Source organism: Lissotriton helveticus, chromosome 7 (assembly GCF_964261635.1).
Source record: "Lissotriton helveticus chromosome 7, aLisHel1.1, whole genome shotgun sequence".
NCBI lineage: Eukaryota > Metazoa > Chordata > Amphibia > Caudata > Salamandridae > Lissotriton > Lissotriton helveticus.
Window position 1 is genome coordinate 1,307,289,671 of NC_136068.1, and position 18,425 is coordinate 1,307,308,095.

General features: G+C 48.0%; 1 protein-coding gene across 4 annotated transcripts in view; it reads right to left on the bottom strand.

Annotated features, from left to right (window-relative positions):
- RHBDF2 (rhomboid 5 homolog 2) overlaps window positions 1–18,425 on the bottom strand; it is a 443,538-nt gene that overhangs the window by 57,793 nt on the left and 367,320 nt on the right. For all 4 annotated transcript variants that reach the window (XM_078654596.1, XM_078654599.1, XM_078654598.1 and 1 more), the window contains exons 5-8: window positions 10,803–10,998; window positions 8,699–8,932; window positions 7,041–7,169; window positions 6,076–6,209 (exon numbers count right to left, since the gene is read on the bottom strand). In XM_078654596.1, the coding sequence (XP_078510722.1) occupies window positions 6,076–6,209; window positions 7,041–7,169; window positions 8,699–8,932; window positions 10,803–10,998 (693 nt within the window). The remainder of the gene's footprint in view (window positions 1–6,075; window positions 6,210–7,040; window positions 7,170–8,698; window positions 8,933–10,802; window positions 10,999–18,425) is intronic.

Genomic DNA, 18,425 nt, shown 5'->3' on the forward strand with positions numbered 1-18,425 from the left:
TTCACTGAAAAAAACTGGAGGAGACTACCGCATTGATCTGGGGCTTCATCGTAAGGTCATTACTGATGATGACCCCCAGACTTTTTGCTGAGTTGACTGGGCTGGGGGGGGGACCCAACCTCGCGGGCCAAAAGATGGATTTCCATGGGTTGGCAGCCCCCCCGACAAGCATCAACTCTGTCTTGTCGGGGTTGAGTTTCAGGTGGTTCACCCCCATCCAGTCACTAATGCGACAAAGGGTGGACTGAAAATTGTCGATGGACTGGTCCGAGGAGTTAATATCGAAGACCAGCTGGATATCATCCGCGTAATTGAACGCGGTAACATTACTACCTCGTAAGGATCGAATAAGGGGGGTCATGTATAAATTAAAAAGGAGAGGGGATAAGGAGGAGCCCTGCGGGACTCCACAAGTCAGCCCGACCCTGTCAGCAGAAAACTGAGAGAGCCGGACCGCCTGGTGGCGTTTGCTCAGAAAGGAGCGAACCCAGTCAAGGGCGGAGCCCCGGATGCCAGCCTCCCTGTCACGGCCGACCAGGATGTCATGGTCGACCGTGTCAAAGTGAGAGTGTGAGAGCGACAGTGAGTACAGAGTGAGTGCGAGAGTGACAGTGAGTGCAGAGTGAGTGCGAGAGTGACAGTGAGTCCAGAGTGAGTGCGAGAGTGACAGTGAGTGCAGAGTGAGTGCGAGAGTGACAGTGAGAGTGCAGAGTGACAGTGAGTGCAGAGTGAGTGTAGAATGACAGTGAGTGCAGAGTGAGTGCAGAGTGACAGTGAGTGCAGAGTGACAGTGAGTGCAGAGTGACAGTGAGTGCTAGTGACAGTGAGTGCAGAGTGAGTGCGAGAGTGACAGTGAGTGCAGAGTGAGTGCGAGAGCGACAGTGAGTGCAAGAGTGACAGTGAGTGCAGAGTGAGTGTGAGAGTGACAGTGAGTGCAGAGTGAGTGCGGGAGCGACAGTGAGTGCAAGAGTGACAGTGAGTGCAGAGTGAGTGCGAGAGTGACAGTGAGAGTGCAGAGTGAGTGTGAGAGGGACAGTGAGTGCAGAGTGAGTGTGAGAGGGACAGTGAGTGCAGAGTGAGTGTGAGAGGGACAGTGATTGCAGAGTGAGTGCGAGAGTGACAGTGAGTGCGAGAGTGACAGTGAGTGCAGAGTGAGTGCAAGAGTGACAGTGAGTGCAGAGTGAGTGCAAGAGTGACAGTGAGTGCCAGAGTGACAGTGAGTGCCAGAGTGACAGTGAGGGCAGAGTGACAGTGAGGGCAGAGTGACAGTGAGGGCAGAGTGACAGTGAGGGCAGAGTGACAGTGAGGGCAGAGTGACAGTGAGGGCAGAGTGACAGTGAGGGCAGAGTGACAGTGAGGGCAGAGTGACAGTGAGGGCAGAGTGAGTGTGAGAGTGACAGTGAGTGCAGAGTGAGTGCGGGAGCGACAGTGAGTGCAAGAGTGACAGTGAGTGCAGAGTGAGTGCGAGAGTGACAGTGAGAGTGCAGAGTGAGTGTGAGAGGGACAGTGAGTGCAGAGTGAGTGTGAGAGGGACAGTGAGTGCAGAGTGAGTGTGAGAGGGACAGTGATTGCAGAGTGAGTGCGAGAGTGACAGTGAGTGCGAGAGTGACAGTGAGTGCAGAGTGAGTGCAAGAGTGACAGTGAGTGCAGAGTGAGTGCAAGAGTGACAGTGAGTGCAGAGTGAGTGCAAGAGTGACAGTGAGTGCCAGAGTGACAGTGAGTGCCAGAGTGACAGTGAGGGCAGAGTGACAGTGAGGGCAGAGTGACAGTGAGGGCAGAGTGACAGTGAGGGCAGAGTGACAGTGAGGGCAGAGTGACAGTGAGTGCAGAGTGACAGTGAGTGCAGAGTGACAGTGAGGGCAGAGTGACAGTGAGTGCAGAGTGAGTGCAGAGTGACAGTGAGTGCAGAGTGAGTGCAGAGTGACAGTGAGTGCAGAGTGAGTGCAGAGTGACAGTGAGTGCAAAGTGAGTGTGAGAGTAACTGAGTGCAGAGTGTGTGCAGAGTGAGTGCCAGAGTGACTGAGTGCAGAGTGAGTGCAGAGTGACTGTGAGTGCAGAGTGAGTGCAGAGTGACTGTGTGCAAACTTTCACCAGACACAGACACCATAAGTCGTCTGTGTAGGCTTCCACCAGGCACACATCACCAGACGTCAGTGCACGCTTTCACCAGGCACACACACCACCAGCCGTCAGTGCACACTTTCACCAGGTACACACAACACCAGCCGTCAGTGCATGCTTCCACCAGGCCCACACACCTCCAGCCTACAGTGCACGCTTCCACCAGGCACACACACACCCAGCGATCAGTGCACACATCAATTGTTAACGCATCCACAATTAACTATTGTAGCAATTGCAGTATTGTGCACTTTACTTTCAAACATATTCATCTAAAGCGCAGCATGCCACTATTGCTACAATTCCAATCAAACCCACATAATTCCACTACACACCACATGCATACACTCAATAACACATGGCTAAAAGACATTGACATTTACAATTCCATTAGCTCTAACTCAAAACAATCTTAGACCTATTGCAGTGAGTGCAGGTTCACAGTGAGTGCAGAGTGAGTGTGAGTGCAAAAGAATGAGTGCAGAATACAGAGTGAGTGCAGAGTGAGTGCCACACACATAAAACCACATACCACCACAGACCACACAAACACAAGCACCACACACCTATACCACACTCACACACACCACAAACACACCAGCCTCTTACCATTACACACTCATCACCACTCACCACCACACACTGACCACCGCGCACTCACCACCACACACTCACCCCCACACACTCACCACTACACACAAAACAACACACACAACTACACACGACCAGCCGTCAGTGCATGCTTTCACCAGGCACAAACACCACCAGCCATCAATGTACGCTTTCAAACACAAACACGACCATGCATCAGTGCCGCAAAACCACCACGCACACAACACACGCCAGTGCATGCTTTCACCAAACACACACACACACACCAACAGCTGTCAGTGCAGACTTTCATCAGTCACACACAACACCAGCCAAGTTCACTCTTTCACTAGGCACACTCATCAACAGCTGTCAGTGCAGACTTTCATCAGTCACACACAACACCAGCCAAGTTCACTTTTTCACTAGGCACACTCGTCAACAGCTGTCAGTGCACCCTTTCACCAAGCACACGCATTACCATCCATCTCTGTACTCTTGACAGCCACACACACTACCAGCCGCCACTGCACGCTACCACCAGGCACACACACCTCAAGCCATCACTGCACAATTCCTACAGGCACACACATCAACCACCCATCAATGCACATATCAATTGTTAACGCATCCACCATTAAATATTGTAGCAATCGCACTATGCTGCACTTTACCTTTTAAAGATAATGCGTTAAAGCGCAGCATGCCACCATTGCTAATATTCCAATCCAACACACATATTTCCAACACACGCCACATGCTTACACTCCAAAACACATGGCTAAAATACATTGGAATTTACAATGCCATTATCTCTAACTAAAAAAAAACCGAGACCTATTGCATTTCTAATGCTTGTTTTTTATGTACTTTTTTCCCCCACAGCAGAACAATGAGAGGATTCATGCCAAAGCAAAGGAGGATACTGCCTAAACATAAACTCGGTCTGAAAGACTGGTTTGCTATTGTTCCCGCCAGTGTTTTTTTGTTCTTTAGATTTGTAACACTTCTCTATAGGGATTGGAATGGTGAAAGTACCTCTGTGACAAGCTATGACCCGGTCAAATCAAATTATGCAATTCTTTGGCGGTGGAGTTTTCTACATAACTATAAGCAAATATATCATTTGAAACCTAATCTACCATCAGCTGCATTATTGGCAGATTCTACCCAAAAATATTTCTTCAAACTCAAACAGTTCAAAAGTTACTTAACACATTGCTGCACTTAGTTCCTTGCTGTGGCAGGCCGACTGTCAAGGTCAACCGGTCATCTTTCAATTGCTGTATTCAGGTGTTTAACTGGTAGTAATAAGGATCAAACTTTCGCACATGGTATAAATAGTAGCTAAAATGCCAAAATAACAATATGATACTGTAAACAATTATATCACATTGCGCTGCCTAATTTTCTACTTCCTGCCACAATTTTCTCAACTCACAATATAATTTGTGCCTCAATTGCCGCATAATTCCAGTGTTTCTGACAATGACTGCTCTGTGTGCTGGTCTCGATCTCTGCGCCTGTCTCGCTCAGAGTTTCTCTCTTAAATACTTAGATGGAAGCTGCATAGATTAAGGCTGGGCTGAAGGAGGCAGTCTTTTTAGATACACTCCAATACATAGACAATCGAAGGAGTTCATCGTAGACAACACGTGCAACCCTTGAGGCAGGAGTAGATTGCGGATGTCTGGCAGGCATCCAAAAGTGGGAAGCTTGGCAAGCCTGTGAAATAGGCCTTGGAAGGGCAAATGGAAGCCGAAAGAGAAAATAATGACTGTTGTCTAGTGTCAAAGTTATCATGCCGAGGGAGACCCCAAAAGACCTCAGAGTAAGAACCCTTTTACGAGTTGTCTCATATCAAAGTGGGATAACTCTTGCAGTGATCTTTAAATCGAGATTCCTTTCACAAATTTTGTCAAATTCCGTCTGACTCTCCCAGTTGCCGAATGGTGGATCCCGCAATCCTTTGGGTCCAGTCATCACATGTGGGAAAGTCAATAGAAAGGGGCTGAAGCCCTACATAGTCGATCCACACATATATTCCAGAGGAGCATGAGATGGCGACCCAAACACACATCCAAGTCTGTGTGTCTGAGCAGCATCACCAACACTGGGGTCAATTTTAGGTTTCCTGAGCAGCTTAAGGCAAAATAAAGTATTAGGGTACACCAGCATCCCTGGGGTTTGAGCACTTCGGCATGATCCTGGGTTCAAGTCTTTAAACCACCATTGAATAATGCTTGGTGTTAAGGCACATCGTGTGTTGTTTCCAGTTAGGCACTTGCAAAGCAAGATATCCTTAAATTTCAAAGCACTTTCAGTTCTCTGGGATCTTTCCCGGAAGAAATGGGGATTGTGTGAAAAGAAGGTTTTATCTACGTTTGATTTTAAGAGGCCTGGGGAACCCTCTCTACCAAATTATATGATTTGAGTGGTACCTGAAAGAGGAACACCTAAACAAAATAAGTGCACAGAAGGGTGAGTCACTCCCCCAGCACTTAGAATAACACCAAAGGGAAATGGTACACACAAGATCCATTCTGCTATAAGACAGAAAAAAGATATTGTGTATCAAATAACAGAAGCCAGAAACAAATGTAGAAAAAGTGCAAGTGTTGTCAGATGCACAGTACCAAATTGTATCTGGCCTTTTTAAGCAGAGAAAAAGCACTGGAGTTGGGGACACTGGTCTGTATGTTGAAGAGTGGTGCCTCAATTAACCCCGAAATTCAACCTTTTCCTAGTTCTGCTGTGAAAACATGCTCTTCACATCTAGAACTTCACAATAGGAGTAAAGCAAGTACAACTCCTTTGGTTCTTGGGAGTTTGATGCTCCTGAGGTGTAGTACATATAAATGCCTTTCTAGTCTGAGAGGGTGGGAGTAAGTGTAATGCAGGAAAATGGCTAGAAATGATGGAGCTGGACCTTTAACTCTGAATACTAGGTTTCTCATTTCATTAGAGACGCAAGTGGTTCTTTGGTATGAAATGGGGCATCTTATAATAACCTATGTATCATTAAGCAATACTTTTGGCACTGTGAGCCCATCGATGCTCCAGCGAGGAACACAGACCACCTGACAATTTGACCAACAGACACAAATGGAAATGAAGAATGTATCAATAGTCTGGGTGGAAAGAATGGAAAGCAAAACTGTAACATTCCATATACCATTTGCTGCATGTCTTTCTGAGCTCAATATCACAAAATGTTCAGCTAAGATTAGTCGTTAAGCCACACAAGCAAGCAGTCTTCGCAAAGGAGGAAGGAAACGCAGCAGCTGTTCTACACGTTCATGAGCAAGCAATCCATCATGCCTCAATCCCCTGCTTCGCCCCCCCACAAGAGCCGACACTCACCTGAAGGCTATCACTGGGTCCCTGGGAGGCCCATCATCAACATGGTAGAGGTGGGTCCGGAAATAGGCAGCAGAAAGGGGCGGAGACTCAAATACGTCATCAGGCATGGAGAACATCTCATCTGGCATATCTACCTGTGATGAGAGTGAGAGGAGAAGGGAGGATGGAAGAGGAGCACGGGGTCACAATGGTGACAAGGAGAAGATCTGAGAAAAGGTGCAAAGACATGATAGCCAACACATACAAAAGCAGTAAATTGAAGTCTATGTCATTGTGTGTGAGGGAAAGCAAACAACAGTGAGTGGCAGTGCGTATTAGCATTTGCAGGCTTATCTGTACTTCTCATCATGTGGGTCTGTTTCAGTGAATATGTACATGTTGGATGTAGCACCCTCCCCTGTAAAGTGACCATATCTGCCCCAAAAAGTTATTCCTCTCGCATCAGCCAATCAGAGGTAATTACAAAATATGCAAAGAAGTACCAGAGGTCACCAATCAATAAACGCGCGACCCAAGCACTACGCTTTCCTTGCTTTCATTTAAAGCTCCTCCTCCACAAAGAGGACTGACAGTTTCCAGCTTCATCAGGTTTCTTGCAGAAAAGGGCAGAGAAAATAAACAAAACCTGAATGAGAATAACTACTCCAGAGACTTCTATCTCTTATCATCACCCATCAGAAAAACAAGTTTTAACTTCCGTCTTCTGCTGGAAAACGTGTCTGGAGAGTAATAATCCAAGTCATTCACGCCGACTGGTGAATGCTCTCTTTTTCCTCAATTCCCCCTCCCAGAGCAGACACGATAATCTCTCCCATGATAATCACTCCCCAAGTAACGTATACAACTAATGAAAAGTCGCAGGACTTCTGTTTCCTCGTCTACTACCCATAAGCGTGCAGTACTAGTAATGGGTCATAGCTGCAAATGTTTAAAGCACCGAAGAGTGACCATGGAACCATGCTTGCCTTACTGAAGAACGAGGAGTCCAGGCTCTCAGGGGCATCCACAGTGTCCTCGTCAATAAAGCTGGGATAAATGAAGCTCCTCTTCTGCGTCATGCGCCTGGAGTGTGGAGTCTCCAGCACCGGTCGACCCTGGTGGAGCAAAACATCCAATACCATCAAGACCCAACCAACGATGTGTAGAATTCCCCGCTTACCTTCAAATCTCGGTGTTCGTGAGGTCCCGGTAGAGCTGGAGGGAGGGAAAAGGATGAGGGAACCCCTTTGGCGAACACTTTCAGGAAATGACTGTGGCAAGAGGATACAATGTTTCTGGCAACGCTTCATTCGCGTGGAGCCTCTTATAGACAGGCCTCAAGGGTCAGATGTCAACAAAATTTCAACACCTACAGTCAGGCTCAAGTATCACTGGCTCAGATTCACACCTCTGCTCTTAAAGGAATGACTTACCAAAATGGAACTCAAGAATCAAAATTGCCTGAAGAAGCACTTTTGCCACATTTCTAGACGTGATTCCAATGGAGACAGATGTCAAGGACTGAATGGGCATATAGACGCAATTCTTCTCTCACCTAGTAATTTATTTGATCCAAAACATGTATGAAGCCTGTGACTGGGCAGAGAGAGGAGACACATCTTTCAATGGATGCCCCAGGGACTGGGTGTGCAGTACTTGATTCATCCTGACACTAAGCTATTCATGATCATGCAAGTTGACAAGGTTAGGGATGACAGAAAACACACTGATTCTTCAAGAGAAATGACTAGGGTAGACGAGGCACAGTAGCAAAGTGGCATTTGGGCCTATCAGATTAGCATGACCAATCGGTTTGTTGGACATTAGATCCAGGTTTCATAAAAAAAAATAAACATGTTCAACAAGTAGTAGCAAAATGAATAGGTGTGTCCCTTGGAAGCTGGTGCAATGGTTATTTTTTTAATTAAACTGCAAGGATATGCCTCTAAAAGAAAAACAAAATAAATCATGTGGCTGTCTAAATATGGCAGTTATATGCTTGCAATAACAACTGTATTTGTTTTGTTTTATTAACCACTGCATATAACTATGATTGCACAGAAGGGATGCTTCCCAGCAGGGAGCTGTGTTCAGAAAAGGAATAGAAACCCTTTTATTTTTAATACAAAACATGATTCTTATAGGTGCAAAGAAAAAGTACTATTGCCTTTGAATTCCTGTAAAAAACAACAATAAATAAAAAATTATGAAGAATGGTAAAGATTGAGAAAGTAAAGCAGTGCCCCAACACTAGGTTGCACCCTTCAATGTCTATTAGCTGGCATACATATTCCAAAGATGTCGTATGGTATCTGACTTTTAGCTTGGATCTGTGTTTTAGGGTGAGCTGTCTAATCTCTGTTCACCATCACACAGAAAGCCACTAATAAGACATCATTGACAAACTACCACAGCAGTTCAAAACTCAACCCAGGCCCCAGATTAACAACAATTCAATATGAATATCAAACCTTCAAAACACCCAACAAATCCCATCTCAATATCTAAACACAACCCAATATCACGATGGTCCAATTTTCATTGTGGTTGGTGGCTCCAGTGAGTTATATTGCCTTATAAATGTGCAATGGACAACAGAGCAAGTGCCAATGTAGTAGCATACATTTTAGAAGGAGAAACTCACCTTAATAATGGCGGCTGCTGCCCGGAAGCTCATGTGGGCCACAGACTCCCTCTTTCTTCGAGGCAGGCGGGAGTACCCAGACCGGGCACTGGTGAAAGACGTCAGAGACATGACTCCAGGTGTTACAGGTGGGAGGACAGAACGTGGCGTGGGAAGAACAGAATGAGGTGTCCGTGGGTGGTCAACTTCATCTAGGTGCCGAAAAGCACGACCTTTGGCCAAGGGATCCACAATCTAATACAGGTAAATTACAAAAAAGGATATGAATGCTAGAAAAGTGACCTTAGCAGAAGTAAGAGGCATGCTAGCATGTGGCAGTGGAAACATGATGCTAGGACTTGCAGAATCCGTGGCAGAAAAGTGAGCATTTCACAGAATATCACTCATCCGTCTGAACAAGGGGCTAATGACTGTGAACCCCTAGTGGTAATCGACTGCCCCTTCTCTCCCATAAGGTGTTACCAGGAATAGATTACAAACGCATCAGCTGCACAGTGTGGCTGTGTCCTGGTACCCAGAGACGGTCATTGCTTTCATTAGTAGAGGGCATCTCTTGCTTATTATCCTCATCACAGAGAGGGAAGATTGACAAGGACATGGTAGGCAAAGAGTAGAGTATATGAACAGCTCATAATCGAATAAGACCGTGATAGAGTCATCAACAGGGAACCCGCTACCGATCAGAATGGATTTTGGACTCTGGGAGGACTGAAGTGCAGTAAAGGGAAGGGATGAGTTGGCTCTTAAAATGTCCGGTATCGGACCTCTACGTAGGCGATGTCCAAACAAGTGTCTTTTGGATGGACCAGTGGATGGAGGGAGCTCACAAACACCACAGATCAGGAAAGCCAGATCGCGGATCTGGTTATCCAGAGATAGCTTGGCTAATGATCTGCCGAGCAGCCAATTGGTTCTAATGCTTAACTAGTGAAGACTGTTGGAAAGTTGACCAATCAATAGTGATGACCTCTTTGGAAGTTAATCAATGCTTCTTGATACCGACTCTTGGATAGCGGATGGATCGGTAAAGGTACAAAAGTAATGGAGTACTTCTGAATCATGAAATGAATGGCTGCATGGAATGGAAGACAAGGTGCTTTGTAATCATGAGGGCAGGTCTCCTCTTGCTGAATTAAGTGTGGGAAGTTTATCAAGTTAAATGTTATTGTCCTACCTGTGCAGCATTCCCTGCATGGCACATGTTTTTAATTTATGCTAGGAGGGTGTAACCCCCCCAGCGGTCCACAAAACCAATGAGCTCCAAAATGCTGTGGGATTGTCTCATGCTTCTCTACTCTTTTTTTTAGCTGGGTGTAGCATGGCCCCCATCCTGCTCTTTGGGACACTGCAAGGCTTTGAGGGTCAGTTATGGGTCACCTACGCAAGCATACCTTCACCAGGTCCTGCACCTCCCTGCATGCATGAGGCTGAAGAGGTAGTCCTCCCCTGCCTCCCCACCCCTTCTCTGGCTTCGTTGTTAGATGCCAGTGCTGATACTGTCCTGGAAGTATCTTTGATGCAGCCAAAAACTGACTGCAGTACAAACATCTGCTACAGTGCGATTGTCCCCTTTGTTACCTTACATAGGGCGGGTGACATGGTACTGTAGAATGATAAAGTTAGCTCTTTTCTTAAAAAATGCCAAGGACCATCTGACCTGGGGGCTTAGGAATATGCAAAGAGGCCTTCCATTTGGAAACTAGAGGATGGATGTGCGGCTTGGATGGGCAGCATGGTAAAGAGAATTAACAAAAGGAGGTAACTGATTGGCTCTGAATAATAAAGAAAGTTTCTGTTGAAGAGTTGAGTTTAATTATGCAATTAAGGGAAGTAGAACATTGATATACATGTAAGGAGAGTGTGCACTGCATCTTTCAATGATTAAGCACAGCCTTTTCATATACAAATTCCAGAGGCGGCATTTGGAATGATGTAGCAGGTGTGCTTTGTGGACCATTCAGTGGTTTGGAAAAATGAGAGGCTAGAAAGGGACCAGGTAGGGTGCAGGGATCACAGAGAATTAGAATAATTAGGCAACTGTCGCTTCTGAAGCTTCTATGTGGCATGCGCTTTGATGGCTTGGAATGATGAATAACGGTCTTACCTTTGGCAACTTGCAGGGGGCAGGTGACTCGGTTGGTTGGAAGGATGGAGTATCCTGGCTGGGCAGCTCAACGTCCCGCTGATATTGAGTCTTGAGTTTCCCATATCTCTGGCTGCAATGCTGCAAGCTCTTTCGTTGCCACTGCTGGCGCTTCCCTTCCCAGTCGCCACTAACCCCGAACCACTGGGCGGTCCCCCTGAGGAAGAAAGGACAGGGTGTATCGCTAAATCCATGCCTTCATTAGCCTCACCAGGCTGGAATCTGTCAGTGAAGTAGGTCACATACCCAGGGCACTGGTGGCAGGTAAGACAACCTACAGAAATACCCACCAAAGCAATCAAAGGTTCCACTGGGACTCCAGGGGAACTCTTAGTGCTTAGAGTTGCATCTAACCCCACTGGAGACGGCAAACCACATGTTGTTTGCCATACAAAGCCTTACGACAGATTTGATGTTAACAAAAAGATACATGTTACATACAAGGTTCACGAGGCAAAAAGATGCACTTACACATAAAAAACAAATATGAACCCACGCTGCGGATAATTACTGAAAACTTTGTCCAGAAATAAATAATGATCCTCACATGCTTTAAGGTAGGAAAGGAGAGCCTATTAATTTCATCTTACTTTGTAATAGTACCCACGTTTTGGTTTGTTTTTCATTTTAGATGTAGACTTATTCTCGACTTTCTATGGAGAAGAGAATTTAAAAGATTTAAGTGACTGGAGCAAACAGCCCTCTCAAAGGTGTGTTATATGAGACCCTTCTCTACTCTACATAATTTCACAGAACAGCTTGAAAAAGGCCCAATTTCATAAAGAAAGTTTGTTCAGGGTGATAAATTAAATGAGTGAGACTCCTGTGGATAATGTTTATGTAAATTTTACATAACATGAAAAAATGTTGATGTTAGATGTGTAGGATATGTTATGTTATTTGCATTTATTACGTGCACGGCTACTCAAGAGTATCCCGGCGCAATACCTTAAATGGGAGCTGAGGGTCAACGGAGAAATTACACAAAAAGCAGAGTTTTCAGCCCTTTCCTGAAAAGCTTTGGATCCTGGACGCTGCGAAGGTCTAGGGAAGTGAGTTCCAGGTCACCGCTGCCTTACAGGCTAGGGAGCTACCACCCATGCTCGTAAGACGGAAGCGAGGAATCACTGCCAAGAGCTGTGCCACACAGCGTAGTTGTCTTGGGGGCACATAGAACATGAACCGTTTCTTAAAATATGCCGGGCCAAATTGGTACAGAGCTGCACGCGCCAGAGTAAGAGCTTTAAACTTAACCCTTTCTGCCATGGGAAGCCAGTGAAGATCATATAGATGTTGCTTTATGCTAGATTTACCTGGAATGTTAAGTAAAGACCTTGCTGCTGTGATTTGTACTACTTGCAGTTTCCTCAGCTGGTACCCAGGTAGGCCAATGTAGAGAGCATTCGCGTAGTCAATGCGCAAAAGAATCAGGCCATGGGTAACCATTTCTTTGGCGGCCTTAGGCAGGAGAGGGAAAAATTTCTGAAGTGATCTTAGGGTGCCGAAGTATTGCCCCGCTAGTTTTTTGATCTGAGTGGTGAACCGGAGATCTTCATTGAACCAGATCCCTAGGTTTTTAACAGATAGACCTTCGGAGTTGGGCAGTGGATATTCAGCCGGCCAGCTGATTCCTTAAACTGCGAGGGAAAAGTCCCATACAAGAGGATTTCTGACTTGTCCTCATTGCACTTAAGCTGTGCAGAAAGGAGCCATTGAAAAACGGCAGTAAGACAGGCTCTAGCCCTAGCTGGGGATGAATCATTTTTACTCCATGTACATAGGAGCTGGGTATCATCAGCATATTCGATGATCTCAGCGCCCAGCTCCTCCGCCAAATAGATCAGCGGGTGACATCTATATTAACAAGCATTGACAATGCAATGGTTTTGCCTTTGTTAAAGTTTGAGCTATTGGCATTGCTCGACATTATTTTTATTTATGGTTTTTTTTAACATAAATAAATGACATTGTCATTTGCAATGCCACTAGCTTTATCTCTCGCAAATGACACACACAAACACCCACAGAGAGCCCCCCCAACACACACTCAGAGGCCCCCCACACACACACCCACCCACACAGAGCCCCCCACACACACAGCCACACAAAGCCCCACCACACACACCCAAACTGAGCCCCCCACACACTGCGAGCCCCCCCACACACTGCGAGCCCCCCCACACACTGCGAGCCCCCCCCACACACTGCGAGCCCCCCCCACAGACTGCCGGTCCCCCACCGCCGGTTTAGCAACAGGCAGCGGTATCACTCCCTTTGTCTCGCTGGCCGGCCCATTAATGTGTGCACATACTGAGCGGGGCAGGGGGCCTCAGTGGAAGTGGCCTCACTTGTTTTCAGATGTGTTTCACTAGTGTAAACTAATGCGTGCATTTTTTAAAGCCCCCCCCCCCCTTTTTAATGCAATTGCGCTGAAGCAGTGATTTGAGGAAAGGCATTATGCAAATGGAGGGCGATTTTTGGTTTTTTTGTGTGCCCGGGCCGACTTTCAATCCCAATCCGACCCTGGGGCTAAACTGAGCAGATCACCTCATGTCAACATCAGTGTTCCACCCCTTTTCTTTCACAAAACATTGTTTCCAGGTGCGGAGACAACTGTTAGACTAGAAATAAATACTACAACTCCCAGAATGCATTAGGCAGTTAAATCCGAGATAGCGGGCTGGAGTTACCTGGAGTCACATAGTGACACCCAAACACTAATTAATAACATGAAAACTGGATCCCCTCTTGATTTGATACCAGCTAAACTAACTGTTACCTTGAATAAAATCCTTTGCCCCACAATTCAAAAGATTCTAAATCTTTCTTTTAAAGAAGGCCAGCTCCCACGGCAGTGGAAGGAGGCAGTGGTGAACCCAATACGGAAGAACACGGCCTTACCATGGACAGAACTTTCCAACCTCCGTCCCATCTCTCTCCTACCTTTCTTAGGTAAATTGGCCGAGAAGCATGTTAACACCCATGTTTCCAGGTTCATAGAGGCGACAGGGGGACTGGACCCTTCACAATCTGGGTTCAGGCCCAACTACAGCACAGAATCGGCACTCCTCTATGTGACTGATAACATCAAGATGTCACAGGATAGAGGAGGATCAATGATTCTGGTGCTGTTAGACCTGTCGGCGGCCTTTGATACTGTGTCTCATGAGCTTCTTCTCGGCCGATTGCAGAGAGTGGGTATTGGAGGATTGGCTCTGTCCTGGCTGGAGAGCTTTCTCTCCGGCCGCTCACAATCAGTTAGCATGGGACCCTATCGTTCCACCTCGAGGGTACTCACTAAGGGGGTGCCACAGGGCTCATGCCTAAGCCCCACATTATTTAATGTGTATGTGGCCCCCCTTGCAGCGATTGTGAGAAGGTTTGGGTTCACCCCAGTGTCATACGCTGATGACACCCAGCTGCTTTTCCCCTTCAACTCTTTCACGCCTGATGTGAAGAAAAAATTCGCCGAGGGCATGAGAGCCGTGTCCCACTGGATGGCTACCAACTGCCTCCAGTGTAATGTCGGGAAGACCGAGGTGATGCTATTTGGCAAAGCTAACATGCTTTGGTCTCCCGACTGGTGGCCTTTAGATCTTGGCCCCGTCCCATGCCCAAAGCCAACTGTTAAGAACTTGGGGGTAAAACTGGATCAGAACTTGAGTTTAAAGGAACATGCTAACTATGTTACAGGAGCGTGTTTCAGAACAATTGGCCAGTTAAGACGAATCTTCCCTATGTTGCCGGACAATCACAAGAAGACCCTTGTACAAGCACTGGTGATTAGTCGCCTTGACTACTGCAACGGCCTCCTCATATCAGCAAATGAGGAGGCGTTAAACCGTTTGCAGGTGGTCCAAAATACTGCGGCCAGACTAGTTCTAAATGCTCCTGCAAGGACCCCGTCCAAACCTCTGCTAAGTCACCTCCATTGGTTACCTATACGACAACGTATTACATTTAAAATCTGCTGCTTATTGCACAAATGTCTTTATGGGCAAGGCCCCAGATATCTGGCACAAAAATTTCAGATATACAAACCTGAACGTTTATTACGTTCTAGTAACCAATGTCTATTGGAAATCCCCTCTGTAAAAAGAGTCAGACAAGGAGGACGTGCCCTATCATTTATAGGCCCAACCATGTGGAATAAACTTCCATCTGACCTAAGACACAATGACAACCACCTATGTTTTAGGAAGGCCTTAAAAACCTTTTTGTTTCAGGCAGCATAACCTTCCCTGTGGTATTCCGCAGAGACAATATATTTTAGAACTTTTGCGAGCAAAGCGCGGAGATACCTCATGGGTCGATTCTGGCGCGATACAAGCAATTAAAATAAAATAAATAAATAACCTTAGGGGGGCGCTAATGGTCAGGCACACGCACACATTTGCTATGCACTTTGATACATTGCTAAAGGGGTAGGTGCGGAGGCCGCACAGAGAGGCCCAGGCGGGGACCCCTGGGGAGCCCTTGTGCCAATAGACCCTCGGGGAGCCCGACACTTGGCACGTGCTTGGAGGCTGCTGTGACAAAGGCAGTGACTTTCAGCGCCACAATAGATATTTATCATCAAAGCGGGGGCGCCATGAACCGGCCACACCAGCCCGCCTCTCACGTTAGTATCTCGCGCCGGGGGGGGGGGGGTTGCGAGGGGGGCTACTAGAATGTCCCGTGTCGTGTCAGGCACTTACAGGGGTGTTTACAGCGCCTTTGACTTCAGTCGGAGAGGCAGGTCTGTGGAAGAGAACTGCATGATGGGGCTATGGGAAGAGCTACAAGAGAGCACAGGGGAGAGGGGGGGAGGGGGTGGAAGGTGAGCATTAAGGTTGTGACAGATACACATGTGGATGGAGAGAAAGGGGGTCGATAGACGGATGAATGGAAAGAGGACAGACTTAAGGGATGGATGAGAGAAGGATGCGCGATAGATGTGTGGGTGGATGGAGAGAAGGATAAGAGGTAGATGGGTCAGCGCCTTGAAACCCTCACGGGTGAGTAGCCGAGCTACACAAAAGCATGATTGATTGATTGATTGAGGGTAGGTGGGTAGGTGGTGGAGGGAAGCATGGACGGAGAGGAAGATAAGAGGGAGAGAGGTAGGTGGATGGAGGGAAGCGAGGACGGAGAGGTAGGGGGTAGGTGGATGGAGGGAAGCATGGAAGGAGAGGGGGGTGAGAAGTAGGGGGTAAGTGGATGGAAGGAAGCATGGACGGAGAAGAGGATGAGAGGTAGGGGTTAGGTGGATGGAGAAAAGCATGAACGGAGAGGAGGATAAGAGGTAGAGGGGTAGGTGGATTGAGGAAAGCATGGACGGAGAGGAGGATAAGAGGTAGAGGGGTAGGTGGATGGAGGGAAGCATGGACGGAGAGGAGAAAGAGAGGTAGGGGTAGGTGGACGGAGGGAAGCATGGATGGAGAGGAGGAAAGAGATAGGGGTAGGTGGATGGAGGGAAGCATGGATGGGGAGGAGGATAAGAGAGAGGTAGGTGGATGGTGGGAAGCATGGTCGGAGAGGAGGATGAGAGGCAGAGGGGTAGATGGACGGAGGGAAGCATGGATGGAGAGGATGAGATAGGGGTAGGTGGATGAGGGAAGCATGGATGGAGAGGTGGGGTAGGTGGATGGAGGGAAGCATGGAAGGAGAGGGGGATGAAAAGTAGGGGGTAAGTGGATGGAGGGAAGCATGGACGGAGAGGAGGATGAAAAGTAGGGGGTAAGTGGATGGAGGGAAGCATGGACGGAGAGGAGGATAAGAGGTAGAGGGGTAGGTGGATGGAGGGAAGCATGGACGGAGAGGAGAAAGAGAGGTAGGGGTAGGTGGACGGAGGGAAGCATGGATGGAGAGGAGGAAAGAGATAGGGGTAGGTGGATGGAGGGAAGCATGGATGGGGAGGAGGATAAGAGAGAGGTAGGTGGATGGTGGGAAGCATGGTCAGAGAAGAGGATGAGAGGCAGAGGGGTAGATGGACGGAGGGAAGCATGGATGGAGAGGATGAGATAGGGTTAGGTGGATGGGGGGAAGCATGGATGGAGAGGAGGATAAGAGGTAGAGAGGTAGGTGGATGATGGGAAACATAGATGGAGAGGAGGATAAGAGGTAGGTGGATGGAGTGAAGCAGGGATGGAGAGGAAAATAAGAGGTAGAGGGGTAGGTCGTTGGAGAGAAGGATGGATCGACGGACAGGGTCTGAATGGAAAGAGTTTAGATTGAAGGGGTGGGTGAGAGAAGGGTGGACGCAGGGATAGGCGCAGAGAGGGGTGGGTGGATGGAGCTAGGGATGGCTGGGTAGAGAAGTGATGGATGCCTGTGAGAAGGACGGATATGGAGAAGGCAGGGGAGCAGGTCAGATGATGGAGGGAAGGAAAGAAGGGAGGAGAGACGGGCGGATGGAGAAAAGGAAGGATGGGTTAGTTATGGATGGAAGGAAGGAGGGGAGAAGACAGGCACAGAATAATAGAAGGAAAGAAGGATGCACGGGTGGAAGAGGACTGAAAGAAACCGGAGAGAAAGAAAAATGGAAGGGTGGATGGAAAAAGACAAGAATCGAGAACTGGAAGGAAAGACGGCCCCACACCCTGCTCCCCGGACGAGTGTCGACCCCACCCGCCGGTTCGGTGTCACATCGGGTACGTTCCAAGAGCTTTTTAATTGCCTTGTGACCCCCCTCAAGAAAACTAAACCCACAAGCGCCAGAATGCAAAGATGGTTCCATTGCTTGGAGAAGTCCCCGGGCGCGAGGAGGCTAAAGTGGGTGCATGGTAACCCCCGCCCTCCCCGCCCTGGTTACCCGGCGGCAGCCTCTGCGCTGAGCCCTCCTGCTGCTCCCAGTACCACCTGAGCTGGGCTGCCCGCCTCGACAGACTGCCCTCCTCCAGCAGGTCGTCCATCGCGCGCGCGCGTCCATCCCGGGCCCTGGCACCGTCCGCGCGCCCGGGGGATCCGACTCCTCTTCCCACCGCCTCTGCCGGGAAATGCCGCCCCCTCAGAGAAAGTGAAAGCACCCGCGGCCGAGTGGGCTGAGTATGCGCACATGCCAACTCTGAAAAGCCCGGGCTAATTTTAGAAGTGGGCTTGCGGTTAATTATCCCGGCTTCCCCAGAAGACAAAGAGTGTGATCTTGTGCAGACCGATTTATCGGCCCACAGCGCTGCACAAAACTTGCGTGCAAAGCAGTGCACAACGTGAGTTTTTCAGCGAGAGGGGAGAAACAGCAGGCTGGAGCAGGAGGGGGGCGGTTCCCACCGGACCACCACTTCTGACAGTAACTCGCCGTGGACTTCAGCAGCATATAGAAGGCACCATCTCCCAGCTAGAAAGATCATGGCGCGTAACAGGTTACTCAGCAGTTGTCAAGAAAACGGCACAGCTGCAGCATCCCCCTCCCGTAAATGTGAAACTGCAGCGAATGGCTGACCATAAACTAATACGCAGTGTGTATATGCTATGAAACACGCGTTCTTCTCGTGACCCTCTCAATGCAGAGCATATAACTGATCCACGTACTGCATGATCTGTTTGTGTATTGTTGTCACTCCTAGTAAAACAAAAACGTACCAGATGGGCGGGAGGCGGCCGCTG